We start from the raw sequence: 13,843 nt of genomic DNA on the forward strand, positions 1-13,843 counted from the left end.
TCTAGCACCTTCACCTTTCGAGTAAATGACACTGAGCCTTTTTCTAAAATATTTTATGAGCTTGGAGAACATGTTGGGAGTGATCTTAGACTGTACCTCCAAACAGAATCTTTCCAGATCCTTGATATCCTTCCACGTATGGACTGCCCTCTTCAATTCAAACCACATGTTTTCAATGGGGTTCAAGTCCTGAGACTGAGATGGCCATTGCAAAATTCAGATTTTGTGGCTATGAACTTCATGGGTCCTTTTTTACATGAAAATGACCTCCGTGTTATCCTCGCAGAGGGGAGGAGGGAGTAGTGGTAACGGGCGGCAATCATTTTGACCCTTTTACCCTTATATTGCTTGTTAAACAAACATTTTTCTCTGAGCAATTTAATCATTATAATATCATTTCTCAATTTTTCGGAGGAGACAATAGTTGAGTATTTGTATTATTTATTTTAGTATTTGTTTTGCTCATCTTTGTCCAGGTTGCCAGTAATTATGGGCCTGTTTGATCACCAGGCTGTGCGCTGTGTTTGAGTGGCAGGTGGTGGGATGGCTGGAATGATCTGTGGGTCTCTGTGGCCTGCAGTGTGAGCTCAGCTCCACGTACTAGGTACTAGCCACAAGGAGACTGGATCTACTGCTGGCACACACACTCGTAGGCATATCTCTACACACAAAGTAGGGAGGTGGCGAGGAAGTAATAAGGTAAGGGAGGAAGACCGAATGTAAGGAAATAACATTACTGTTGGCTATGCTGCTGGATTAAGGTTTTGGTGGAGTGTGTGGGAAGGATTTACCCTCCTGTGTTTTAGGTCAGAGGACAAGGAGGAAATATGAACAACATATCCCTCACTCCATCAGAGAGATCTGCCGCTCTCCATCCCCCAGCATTCCTCTCTTCCTCCTTTAGCTCTTATCTTTCTTTCTCCTCACGTCTTTCTCCTCCTGCGTCTCCTCCTTTTATCTCTTTCTCTTTATACCTTCATCTCTCTCTGCGTCATGTCTCTTTCCTGGCTGACTGGCTCTCTCTATCTTAGGGCTGGCACAATTAGTATTAACTGTGTAACCGTTATGGATGAAGATGGTCATAACGGTTTGATAATTTTTTTGTGGAACTGTTTCTGCTGTAACATGGACTCTCAACACCCCCATCAATGCAGCAGCACACAGAAATAGAATGAATAGAACAGGCTTGGAACCTAGGTCGTTATCAATAATACGGTGCAGAGCGTTCGATTTGGAGACCCCCAACTCCACTAAAACCATTGACAACTGTGCCATTTTCAAGGGATTGTTATCTCTTTTGGATGTAATATCATCACCTTTTTGAAGAGCGTAGTCAGAGTTACACGTTTCCGATCTATTCCACATTTACCTCTGTTATACAGAAGTAACTGCATGCTTTTCATGATCAGTAAATATCAATTGATCATGTATTTTCAGATTTCTGAGGGTAGCCGATGCATTTTGCATGTAGCTAGCTAGCTAGCTAAGCAAATGTCTAATTTAGCTTGCTTCATCAGAGATTAGGCTTTTGGAAAAAGCTTGATGTTGTCAGTTGGACTACTGTCATCAACACTATAGGTGGCAAGCAAATATAGCCATCTACCGGTAGTTGACCTTCACAGCCCTAGTCTCGCTCTCTGTCTTTCTCTCTTCTTGTCCATCTCTCTGTTGGTCTCTCTTTTTGCCTGAACAGTCTGGAGGGAGGGGGTTCAGGGAGAGAGTGTGCACGTGAGTTTCATACCACGTACTATTAGCAGCATATTAGCCACATATTGTTATGTGCTAGCTGTTGGTCTGTTTTGTTTTATAAATGCGCAATGAGCATAGAAATACATTTATAAGGAATTGGCAACTCCTTCTAGTTCTAAGAAGTATGCTTCTTATACAGGTAGGCAGGCCACTTTAAATTTGGAATATTTCTTATTTAACTCGGCAAGTCGTTAAGGACAAATTCTTATTTACAATGACGGCCTACCCCGGCCAAACCCTCCCCTTACCCAGACGACGCTTGGCCAGTTGTGCACCACCCTACGCGAATCCCGATCACGGCCGGTTGTGATACAGCACGGGATCAAACCAGGGTCTGTAGTGACTGCTCAAGCACTGTGATGCTGCGCCACTCGGGAGCCCTCTTGACACTTGATTTCAACATCTAAACAAAGTGAGCAGGCTTATGTAGTTCAAACAGTTGGAGACGGACAGAAGGGTCTATTCATAGCAGTGCAACAGTTTGACCTTGTTAGCAAGCAAATTGATCCAAGTTGGTTAGACTTTAAAGATTAGCTGGCTACTCACTAGCATGTGGGGCTGGTGTGCTTGAGAGATTGTTTATGAGACCGGTGTTCATTTTCCGTAAAGCCTGCTATAAGAAGTTAGTAATTATTAGTGGATGTGTATCGTTTGTTACATTTGTAACAATGGGTATGTTCATAGACAGACTTGAAAGCAATATCAGTGATTATTGCAAAAAAAGGTTAAATTATTTTAATAAAATGATTATTATTATGGTTGGTCTTATGGTTGCGGAAGACTTTTATATTAGCCTATGTATAATTTCACAAGGCCTGAATTAATTAGATTATTCCCGACTGTTTGAAATAGTGTATTGACCTTTTTTTAATGGTGCAACAAAGCTTCTGTCGAGAAAGTGAAAATGTAAATATAAATGGAGATATGATTTTTGGTCAGATGGCCCAGCCCTAGTCCTGTGCTATCCTGTGGCAGCTATATTCATTTTTGATGCTAATAGGCGCTAGCAGGGTTGCCAACTCAGATCAAACTCGATCCTAGAGATGATGGAATCCCTTTTAACGTGTTTACGTTTCAGTTATGTTATATTTAATTCAAGAATATTCCTGAATATCTCCAGGCCAAACTAGGGGGTAGCAAAGCAACCTTCTGAGCTAGCCTTTCCCTTCACTTGCAGACTAACTGTTATTAGCTACAGTATTAGGTGTCATTAGAGATTAATATCACAGATGGAACAATGAGCCAGATATTTCACCAGATGTATTGGCGTTTCCACTCCCTACCAAATATGGTGAAGAGAGGAAGCCAGATGGATTTTGACCTACATTCTGCAAAAAATGTTCCTCGATTTAAACATTTGATATCAATACATTTTTCTGTTTCCAAAACTAGAATCTGTAACAGTGGACTACGTTTTGTAGACCCTTTGCCACTGTTTGTAAAAATTGCCAAGTTTAGGAGTGCAAGAGTGAATTGAGTTATTGCACATGTGCAATTCACAGAGTAGGCTCTGTGAATTTCCCTAACGGACATATGCAAATAAATTCTAGAAGGTGCCAATAGGATCTCGCTTGGCTCTGTCCACCTTCTTGCTTGTTCTACCCACTATGATTAATTTGCTTCCATTGAAAATATCACCTCTCTGACCCCTGCGAGTGGAGCAGGGTGAACCTGTAGGTGAGGGGCAGGGATGCAGGCTCTACACAGGAAGAACGTGGAGAGGGATCCACTGTTCATATGGTCTGGCAAGCATGATATGAGCTCATTGATTGTTATTCTTCCTGTGCATCTTGCCCTTTATCTGCGTCTCTTCCTCTCTTTCCTCTTTCATTTTCTTGCTCTCTTTACTCCCTTTCTCTCCCCACCACCATATTTGTCTCTCCTCTTCCTCTGAGGATTTATTCCATCCTTTTTTCTCACTGTGATTTTGTCATATCCGAGCGGCTCGGGTGTCTGCTCTGCTGTCATAAACTGTGAGGGAATTGATACTCGTATAAATGACTTTGGTCTAATGAAAGCAGTAGTGGTGCTTGTGTAAAATCAGTGGGCAAGCCAAGCCGGGGGGGGGGGGGCATATAACAACCTATGTATTGTGATGATTGCTTTCTTTGCTCTATAACCTGTTAGGTCTATATATCACGGTCACAAGGCATATGAACTAAGGCCGAGACAATAAGAAGACAGTGGCAGAATAAATTCAACCACACCTTCTTATTTTTTTATCACAACACTGGAGAGCAACCTCCACAAAACATTATTGCATGTAACAAAGAGTTACATGACCTACTGGTCAAGCAAGTTAGTGTTTCTGACATTTTTGGACCACTAAACAACTATTGAAGTTGCAAAGAAAACAGGAGCTGCCTCCACTATTCAAGCACCATTTCACCGTTTTCCAACATTATTAAATCACCCATGTTTAGTCTAGTACAGTGACAACTAAAAGATACTAAAAACATTTTAATCCAAGCAACCTAATCTGAATGTGTCGGTCCCTGGTTCTGTTTGTTTGTTTGTGTGTGTGTGTGCGCGCATTTGTGCAAGTAGAAAAAACGTGTTTACTCACCCTACTTGTAGAGAAATGCCATCCTCCTTTAGCCATCCTACCTGGCTAAAATGTTTAATTTCATGGCCAACTTTAGCTAGTTAACATTAGCCTTCTACATATTGAACTTCCATCCTCTCAGGCCAGGAGCACAAAAATATATGAATTTATGGTTGGATCAGAATCGCCATTATAATCATTGGCCAGGATGGAGAATTAAGTAAAACCACAAATCCATATCTCCATCCATAGCTAATTTGGGAAAGGGACCATTTTAGTTAGCTAGCCACTGAAGGACAACATTACATTGAGATGCATTACGAATTTCTGTCAATGACGTATGCTCTCGAAGTGATTGGAGTGAAGCCAAATCCAAACTGGCTTCCCTTAACACTTTTGTTTGGTGCACCAGGACCATTCACAGTTTAGCTCACTCAGTTTAGCTCGACGCTGATTGGCTAATATTTTATAGAAAAAAATGATCATGGGAGACCAAATGCTCGCTTTCTTCCCTTGCATTCAATGCTACGGGCAGCAACAATGTCATACTCTTTAGGACCAGACTGCATCAGATGGTCTACAGAGACAGAGGGGGGCTGTTTCGCCCGCTCGGATGCTTTCTTCATTGAGATACATTCAGCCTCTTGCGAATTGAAGGAAAAGACGAAAGATTTGTATTTATATTTTTATTTTAGTTAACTAGGCAAGTCAGTTAAGAACCAATTCTTATTTACAATGACGGCCTACCCTGGCTAAGCCCTAACCTGGACGACGCTGGGCGAATTGTGCACCGCCCTGTGGGACTCCCAATCACAGCCAGTTGTGATGCCGCCTGGAATCGAACCAGGTCTGTAGTGACGCCTCTAGCACTGAGATTCAGTGCCATAGACCGCATAATAGTTTTAGTTCAAGGCCGCAATTGGTTGTAGAACGCTCTTTGGTTTCAGTAGCAGCTCTTATGACACTGGCTGTTCAGACCTGGGTCGAAATAGTATTTTGGTTTTCCATACTTAAGGTGTGCTTTATTTAGCCTTGCTGCCTGACATAATGGAACCAATAGGATAGTTCCGAAAGTTCAATGAAGTGCACACTGAGTCAATTGATGTTTTGACAGCCTTATCCAAGTGACAAATATGCTGATGTGTATATACAAATAATGCATTAAGAGAATGTGTTGATTGGGTTAGGGTTCACAGTTTAGCTTTAGCAGCTGTGGGGTTTAAGTAGGACTGTAAACTAAATTATTTGTCTTTCATTTCCCATATTTTTTTCCTTAGGGCTCTATCTGGCTTTAGTTATAGTTATATTTCATGATTCTCTACATGAGATCGGGAAGGTTTTAGTCTTATCAAACAGCACGCCAACTGAGATCCTCGTCCGTCGGTCTTCTGTTTGATCAGACTTCCTGAGGGCAGCTTGTGTATGTGTTAGACTTAGGCTGCAGAGATTATGAATTATAGAGTATTTGCGCTGTGTTACATGGTTCTGCACTACACCTCCCTCCCCATTCTCCTTCTCCGATCATTTTATCTCTCTTTTTTCCCAGTCTTACTGGCTGTTATTCTTCCTCTTTTCATCACCTCTTCCACTGTTCAAAAGCTCTGTGTTGTGTACCTAGAGGACACATTTTACAATAGAGCTAGAACTCTTCCTCCGCCCCCTTTCTCTCTCAGTATGTGGTTTTCTCTGCCATGTAAATTCATGACCACATAATGAACCTCCTCAGGGTAAAGGGCCTGCTAATGCTTAGGCTAACTCAGTCTCTCTCTTTTTCTCTCAATGATTGTATAGTGTATAGACTACAACAGATAGTCTTGAGTGTATAGATCTATAGGGCCTTTATGAATGGTGAGAATGCTGCTGTAGATTTGAAACAATTGCATATGAATTGTAAGTGATATGGTGACATTTCACCCGGTATATTAAAAGACAAGGTGAAGAAATGACCTTATTGTTTAAACAGACCGGATCCTCTTTGATCAACAGGAATGGGCTAGCTGATAGAGGCTAGGAGTGGATTAGGAATTAAGCATCCAACAACATGCTTCGAGAAGAGAGGACTTGATGTTTTGGACAGAACACCATGTATACCACTCTGGAACACTTAATTATGTTTGAGGAACAAAATGCTTTACCTGTGTGTACAGTACATACATGCAGGTTTTAGGGTTGTCCCATTGGTGTACATCAGGGACGAGCAACTGATGGCCCGCGGCCCCCCTTTTGAAGGCACTCGGCATCATCAGTTTTTCGTGTTAGCCCATGTCAGCTAGCATTTTTTTGATAGCTGGTCACAAAGCTAATGTAGCAATCTGAACTTGTTATCATGGTCTAATTACCGCCTGGGAGGCCACAATTGATTTTGTTGGTCAGGGCTCACTCAAATATCATATTAAAAAACGGCAAACATTTCTCTCCACCCTATGGGAAAATGTGTAGAATTGCAGGAAATAAGCAGTAAAACGCAGACCCGCAGGCATCTGTGTCCCCCTCATGATCATTTCAGATTCTTTTGTGTCCCCCATCAATGTTGCCCATCCCTGTAGATGGTAGAAGGAATTATACTCCACTGGAAAGTATTTTGGTCTCTCTTTACCCCTCTACTACTGAACTCACTCATACATTACACTCTTGTACACTTCTTTCTTCCTCTCCTTCCTGTCTGGTTGAAGTTTGTGTTTTTAATGAGAAACCCGAACCTCCTGAGAACTAATTATTATTTTTTTCACTAATTTATAAATCACCGCATATCTCCCGCTACCCACTCAGCATAGGATAGATACACTCACTGATGAGGGAGGATTGCCACTCAGAGAAAATATTATAATCCATGTTACAGGGCTCTAGACTAACTTTTTCCACTGGTGGCACTGGGGCTACCAACTTTTTCAGCTTATGGCATCAGCACATGATTTGGTCGCACCAATTTAATGACCTGACCGATGTACGTGCATTCCATATAGAACCAGGCTAATAATGACTAGACATCTTTTTTTAAATGTGCGTCCTTGCAGGGCTTGACATTCAGGTAAATTTGCCAGTGGCATCATTTAAGGCAAGGCACCACATCCTAATGGAGTATTTTTTTCTCCCTTAATCACAATTAACTTTTAGACACCAATATAATACTTTTTTTGTATTACAACTTTTTTTAAATGTTGTTTTAAAATGTACAATTTAGGCAATATATCATTAAATATACACATATTTCATATACCCCAATTCCATTTTTCTTGGCACTAGATGAAGTTAGCCTTTAAACATTTTGGTTTCACTTTGTTAAGACACTCCAGCATCAGACTTGTATAGTCCAGTTTGTTCACAATCTACTCTATCTTTCTATCTGTAAAATACTAAAGACATGTACATAAACTGCATCTGTTTAGTGCATATTTTCCAAGAAAAAATGTCATCTAGAATAATATTTTCGCAAAAAATAAACAATTCCCTGGTATATAAGTCTGGAGGATATACTGTATGTAAGAATAACCACACAATGTTGGTGAATGCAAATGCTTCTGAAGCTGAGAAAAATGTGTTGGCATGTGAGAACAGCGACTTTCAGGAAATGGCAGTTAAAGAGGAGTAGCCTACAACGAATTAAACCTACCGTTCATCAAATTCATATTTCGACCCAATCACTATCCCTTCAAAGTAAGTTACTACATATAGTCCAGTTTGTAACATTCTCTATGAATTGGGCTTTTAAATGATGTATGATTTACATGTAGTGAGCTTTGAAATGATGGATTTATGTCCATTTGAATGTGGTCAAAATGCATTTTTTTGCCCCTTATTTGTACTACTATTAAGAGGACAATATACCCCAAAATCTCAATAGATAAATTCATGAACAAATTTCATTTCAGCCTGTGGTGCCTCACCTTAAATGTTATTTTTCATTTGCGGGCCGTGCAAGTAGAATATAGCCTACCGTTAATACACAAATACATTTTAACTTGACTATCTTATTTACATTGATTGTTTGGAGGGGGAAAAAATGTTTGCGGATTCTCAAAAATGGTGTTATTGTTAGCAAGTTTTAACATTCACTCTGCAATTGTAGGGATCTAAAAGTCAGTTTTATCTTTTGGTGAATTCAGTTTTCCAGTTTTTTTTTCAGGGTTTCACTCTCAATCACCCTTTTAATTGAATTAAATTGCGTGCCTAGCAAGAGACTGTGTTTGGCTAGCCCTGTACTGTACAATGTGCTGTGTAAACTACATGTGATGGCAGAGTTTTGCAAGACAAATACCCTCGCGATTGATGCAAATCATCATGATATTCTGCCAGGTAAGCCTACTTTGCACTCAACAGTTTAATTGGTTTAAAGGTTTTTTGGGAAAGCCTGATGACTTCTCCAGAAGTATTATTTTTTTAGTTACAGTAGCTTGTCTTTCTCACTTGACTCTTAAACTAGAAATCTTTAACACCAATATTACATGGTAACAGCCAGTATGGGAACATCTACGGCAATGCTCTGGGAAGACACAGAAACTCATACTGTCAAGTCTAAGGGTCGCAAAAATTAGTGTTTTGGTTGCAGTTAAACTTTTTGAAATGTTTTCTGCATACAACATTTGGGACCCACTTGGCTTGTATTGATGTTTATATACAGAAATAATGAATAGGCTAATACAGTATATCATGCATACATACTGAACAAAAAGAAACACAACATGTTAAGTGTTGGTCCCGTGCCTCATGAGCTGAAATAAAAACGCACAAAAAGTTTATTTAGCTCAAATTTTGTTGGCATATTTGTTTATATCCCCGTTAGTGATCTTTTCTCATTTGCCAAGATAATCCATCCACCTGACAGGTGTGGCATATCAAGAAGCTGATTAAACAGTATGATCATTACACAGGTGCATCTTGTGCTGGGGACAATAAAAGGCCAGTTTTAAAATGTGCAGTTTTGTCACACAACACAATGCCACAGATGTCTCAAGTTTTGAGGGAGCGTGCAATTGGCATGCTGACTGCAGGAATGTCCAACAGAGCTGTTGCCAGGGAATTTATAGTTAAATTCTCGACCATAAGCCGCCTCCAACATCATTTTAGAGAATTTGGCAGTATGTCCAACCGGCCTCGCATCTGCAGACCAGTTCAGGACCTCCACATGCAGCTTCATCACCTGCGGGATCGTCTGAGACCAGCCACTCAGACAGCTGATGAAACCGAGGAGTATTTCTGTCTGTAATAAAGCCCTTTGTGGGGGAAAACATTTCTGATTGGATGGGCCTGGCTCTGCAGTGGGTGGTCCTGGCTGCCAAGTGGGTGGGCATATGCCCTCCAAGGACCACCATGGCTGCACCCCTGTCCAGTCATGTGCAATCCATAGATCAAAGCCTAATTTATTTATTTTAATTTGCTCATTTCCTTATATGAACTGTAACTCAGTAAAACCTTTGAAATTGTTGCATTTTGCGTTTTTATATTTTTGTTCAGTATACATTGTATTAAGTGTGAATGTTTAAGCCATCGGTCTCCAACAGGTAGATTAATTCTGTCTTCCTTTGCAAATTGTCATAAACAACCTTCCCGGCAACAATCCAATCAAAGCCACATTGACATTCCTCCTTTTTCATCCCCTCTTCCATTGTTCAAAAGCTCTTTGTATCTAGAGGGCACATTGTACAATAGAACTAGCACAGCTCTCTCTCTGTGTGTGTGGTTTTCTCTGCCATGTAAAACCACGACCACGTAATGAACCTCCTAGGGGTAACGGCCTGCTAACGCTTAACTCAGTCTCCTCGTTGTCCTTTTCCTCCTGCTCTTCCCCCACTTTCTCCTCCAACTCCTCTCTCTCCTCCCTTACCCATCAGTCTTACTCTTCTCCACCACAAGATGACAAAGACCACCCATTCTCTCCCTGCTTCCTGTCTCTGTCTCTTACTCACTCTCTACATTTCTATGCATCACAGTTTCCCTCTCTCCCCTTCACACTTCCACTCTGTCTCTCTGTCATCTGCTTCATACATTTTTATGTCTCTCTTTTCCATCTTTACGGTATACAATTATATCATTCACTGTCTCTCTCTTTCCCTTGCCCTCCTGTCTTTCAATCTGTGGTACACATTTGTGGTGTTTGACTGAAGTTACTGATGCACAGGTCCTGATTGCTGCCATGTGAAATGCTCTCCCTTCGACACAAACACACAGGGATTTGTTCATGTTTATCACTCCCACACATCGGGCCCCAGTGGAGCACACAGGATGACTTTGCCATGAGGAACCTTTTTGTTTTTGTCTGGCTGAGTCTTAATGAAGGCTGGTTCTCACTGTTGTTACTGCCCCGGAGGTCAGATGGCACATTTACACAGGTTGGCCTCTAACCTGAAAGGTCTGAGCTGCACCACAGAGACTCACAGCACTCACAGCTCTTGTGGGCAGGGTTGTAAACCCTCAGAGAGAGAGTGGGAGGGAAGACACACATTCCCACTTCAATAAAAAAAAAACTACACTCAAAATCAAAACGTATGCAAATGAAATGTTATCACATATACTGCCCCGAGCTTGTGATAAGATGCCATTTGCATAGGTTTCCGCTCTTTGAGTAGTTTTTGATATGGATGTGTTTCTTCTTTCCCTCTGTGTTATATCCTTTCCCTTGGATTTCATATTCCAGGGTGTGCATGTACCTTTTCCTCTCTCTGTCCTCCCTTGGGCCACAACCCAGCCTGACCTCCTTTCCTGACTCCGTTTAGCCCAGTGGTTTATCTTGGCTTCCCAGTGTGGGACGTCTGGAGGTCAGGACAACCACAGGGACTCCCCTGAGACCGCTCCTCTTCAGCTCGGAGCCCCCCACCCATCTCTAGAGATTTGTTCAAACAATAGAGGCAATACAGGGTTGCTAGAACTGTATCATTGAGGTGTCAGGCAAGTTAATTTAATCTTGGTGTGTGTGTGTTGTCCTACCTAATTTGTACCTTTTTTATTTCTCAGGGTCCCGTTCTATCCTAGAAGACACATGGACTAAAAGAAATAGGGGCACCAGGCGAGGTAAGTCTTGGAAAAGACAATAAGATAAACACACACACCAATACAAAAACCTTTTGAAAAGACGGGATGTATCCTTTTAACCAAAATCAAAACCCTCAGGTCCACTTTAGGTTAAGACTGTCACCTTTGACCTCTCACCCCTGCAGGCCCTCTGGCTGTCCTCTCAGCTGAGACCTGACTGCTGATTGGAGCCGGCCTGGTGTTCGTATAGGTGTGTGTGTGAGGAGATGAAGTCCAGTATGCGTCAGTGGCGGAGGCTGGTGTTTGTGGGCATGTTGGCATGGGCCCTCCTCTTCCTGGTTCTGCTATCCTACTTCCTAGATGCCCGCGTGGACAACGAGGCCCTGTCCTCTGCTGGCTCCTCGCTCTCCCAGCATCCCGACACGCGGCGCTTGTCCTCCATCCAAGCCGCCTCCCACCAGCAGCACCACTCCGTCATGGGCTCCCGACCCGAACCCGCCTACACCACCTTTACCACCATCTACCCAGACCCTAACTCTAACCATTACCCAGACTCCGAAGCAGAGCCTAGCCCCACTTCCACCACCTCAGAGCCTGGCCTGGAGCTGAGCCAGAGCTCAGACAGCGGTCCCTACGGGACCAGCCAGGAGGGCGTGGGGGGCAGCCGACAGCAGCAGGACTACCTGGACCCCCAGACCCTGGCTGCATGGTCCTCCTTTGGCACGGAGAACGTGGGTTCCCACTCCGACCAGGCGGTGACCCGCAGCCGTGAGAGAACCGCCTGGACCCCCTCCGATACTGAGTGGGGGCCCAACCGAACCAAGCGCAGATCCTCACGTGAGGATGAAGAGGGGGAGGAGGAGGGAGTTCAGACGAATAACAGCCACAGGAGGAGGACCACAGTGTGGGGGCGTAGGGGGAAGAGAGATGGGTGGGGAAAAGAGGAGGATTTAGAGGAGTACTACTTCTCCAAGTCGGCCTCGGTGGTGCAGCGACTTTGGCGGGGAAGTGTTTCCTCTGGAATGCTGTCCCCGCGGCTGCAGCGCGCTATGCGTGACTACCTGAGTGCCAACAAACACCACGTGACCTATAAAGGACGCAGACGGGCCGCCCAGAGCTCCAGGGAACTGCTGTGTGAGCTGAAGGATCAGGCCAGGCTGAGAACACTGGACGGGTCCGAGCAGCCCTTCTCCTCGCTGGGCTGGGCCCATCTGGTGCCACGCCTGGCCCTGGAGCAGCTCTACAGACAGGGGGGCCAGAGGGGCTTCAGGAGCTGTGCTGTGGTGACCTCTGCTGGGGCTATTCTGCACTCAGGCCTGGGGAAGGAGATCGGTGAGTGAAGGCTAGAGGGGTAGAGAGGGGAGTGGACAGGGGATGGTAGAGGAGGGGAGAGGGAAGGAAGAAAAGGAGATGGAGGGCAGGGGGAGGGAGGGAGGTATGCAGATTAAATGGGATGAAGGGATTGAAGGAGAACTGGGATACGATGGCTGAAACTTGATGCTTTTATTGGTACAGTAAATTGAAAAAAAAACACCTTTGTTTTCTGTTTTACCTAATGCCCTGATAAATAGAACCCTGGTCTTGCCTATATGTAACTGTGTGTCTGTCAGAGTGTGAAATACAGCATTGATCCTGAGCAGATTTCTCCGTGACAACCCAGTCTGTTTATGTGAGGGGAGAATGTCTCTTTACGAAGCGACATCCACAGCATTGATTGGGAAGTAAATTTGTCGTGTAACGCTATCGACTTCCCAATTCGCCCCACAGCCTAGTGTTAGCTTACTGTAGCACAGTGACGTGACATTTGGTCTTGGGCTCTAAACTGTCTCACACACCAAGTAGGAGACATCTATCACCCAGTAGTAACAATTTCTATGATTGGCTGAAAGGGAATTGGCATGTCATATTTCCCGAAGGGTCTAGAGCAGTTAATTTGGAGATCTTCTATATACTGTATCTCTAGAATACTTTGGTTGACTGCATTGCAGCTTGTCTTTGTGTGTGTGTGTCTTCTGTTCTCTGCGTTGGCGGCTCTATGTGGGCATGGGGAGAGTGTGAACTCGGGGACAGATGGCTCACTTGTTTAATTGTATAGATTAGCAGGAAATCAAACCATATTGATCTCACTTAGATACTCCTCATCTGTCCAATGCTGAGGTGTTTCTGGAAATACCTTCCTGTCTTCCCATCCTTTCCTTCACGTCAAAGTGTGTGTACAAGCATATGAATGTATGTTTGACATTAGAATCAATAAGATGAGAGGTTTGTGAATCTGTCGTTGGACATCTGTACCAGGCTAATGTTTCGCTGCCACCGTGTGGTGAATTGGCTGAATAACATCCTCAACGGCCTTCTACGGTTTAGTCGTCTCATCGCCTCACTGCTCTCTCCCGCCATATCTCTCCACATCCACCCCCCCTATCCATACACTCTCCTTCTGAATTCCAAATAGACCCCCACCCCTCAGCTATACCTTAGCTTAGGCCTTTGTGTAGATCAGAAAGGTGTCTCCAAGATGGTATCTGATAGGTGTATCCAAATGGTGAAAATTACACCTTTTCCTAACCAGAGCACAAGATGGCG

The 13,843-nt window shown here is 43.4% G+C and overlaps 1 protein-coding gene across 2 annotated transcripts in view; it reads left to right on the forward strand.

The window, feature by feature from the left end:
• Window positions 1-13,843, forward strand: part of LOC115117282 (beta-galactoside alpha-2,6-sialyltransferase 2-like) — a 64,614-nt gene that overhangs the window by 35,061 nt on the left and 15,710 nt on the right. For both annotated transcript variants that reach the window (XR_010463609.1, XM_029645784.2), the window contains exons 2-3: window positions 11,243-11,299; window positions 11,446-12,592. Coding sequence is in view for 1 of the 2 variants with exons in the window: in XM_029645784.2 (XP_029501644.2) it covers window positions 11,527-12,592 (1,066 nt within the window). In the remaining variant the exon portion in view is untranslated. The remainder of the gene's footprint in view (window positions 1-11,242; window positions 11,300-11,445; window positions 12,593-13,843) is intronic.

Source organism: Oncorhynchus nerka, linkage group LG1 (assembly GCF_034236695.1).
Source record: "Oncorhynchus nerka isolate Pitt River linkage group LG1, Oner_Uvic_2.0, whole genome shotgun sequence".
Taxonomy (NCBI): domain Eukaryota; kingdom Metazoa; phylum Chordata; class Actinopteri; order Salmoniformes; family Salmonidae; genus Oncorhynchus; species Oncorhynchus nerka.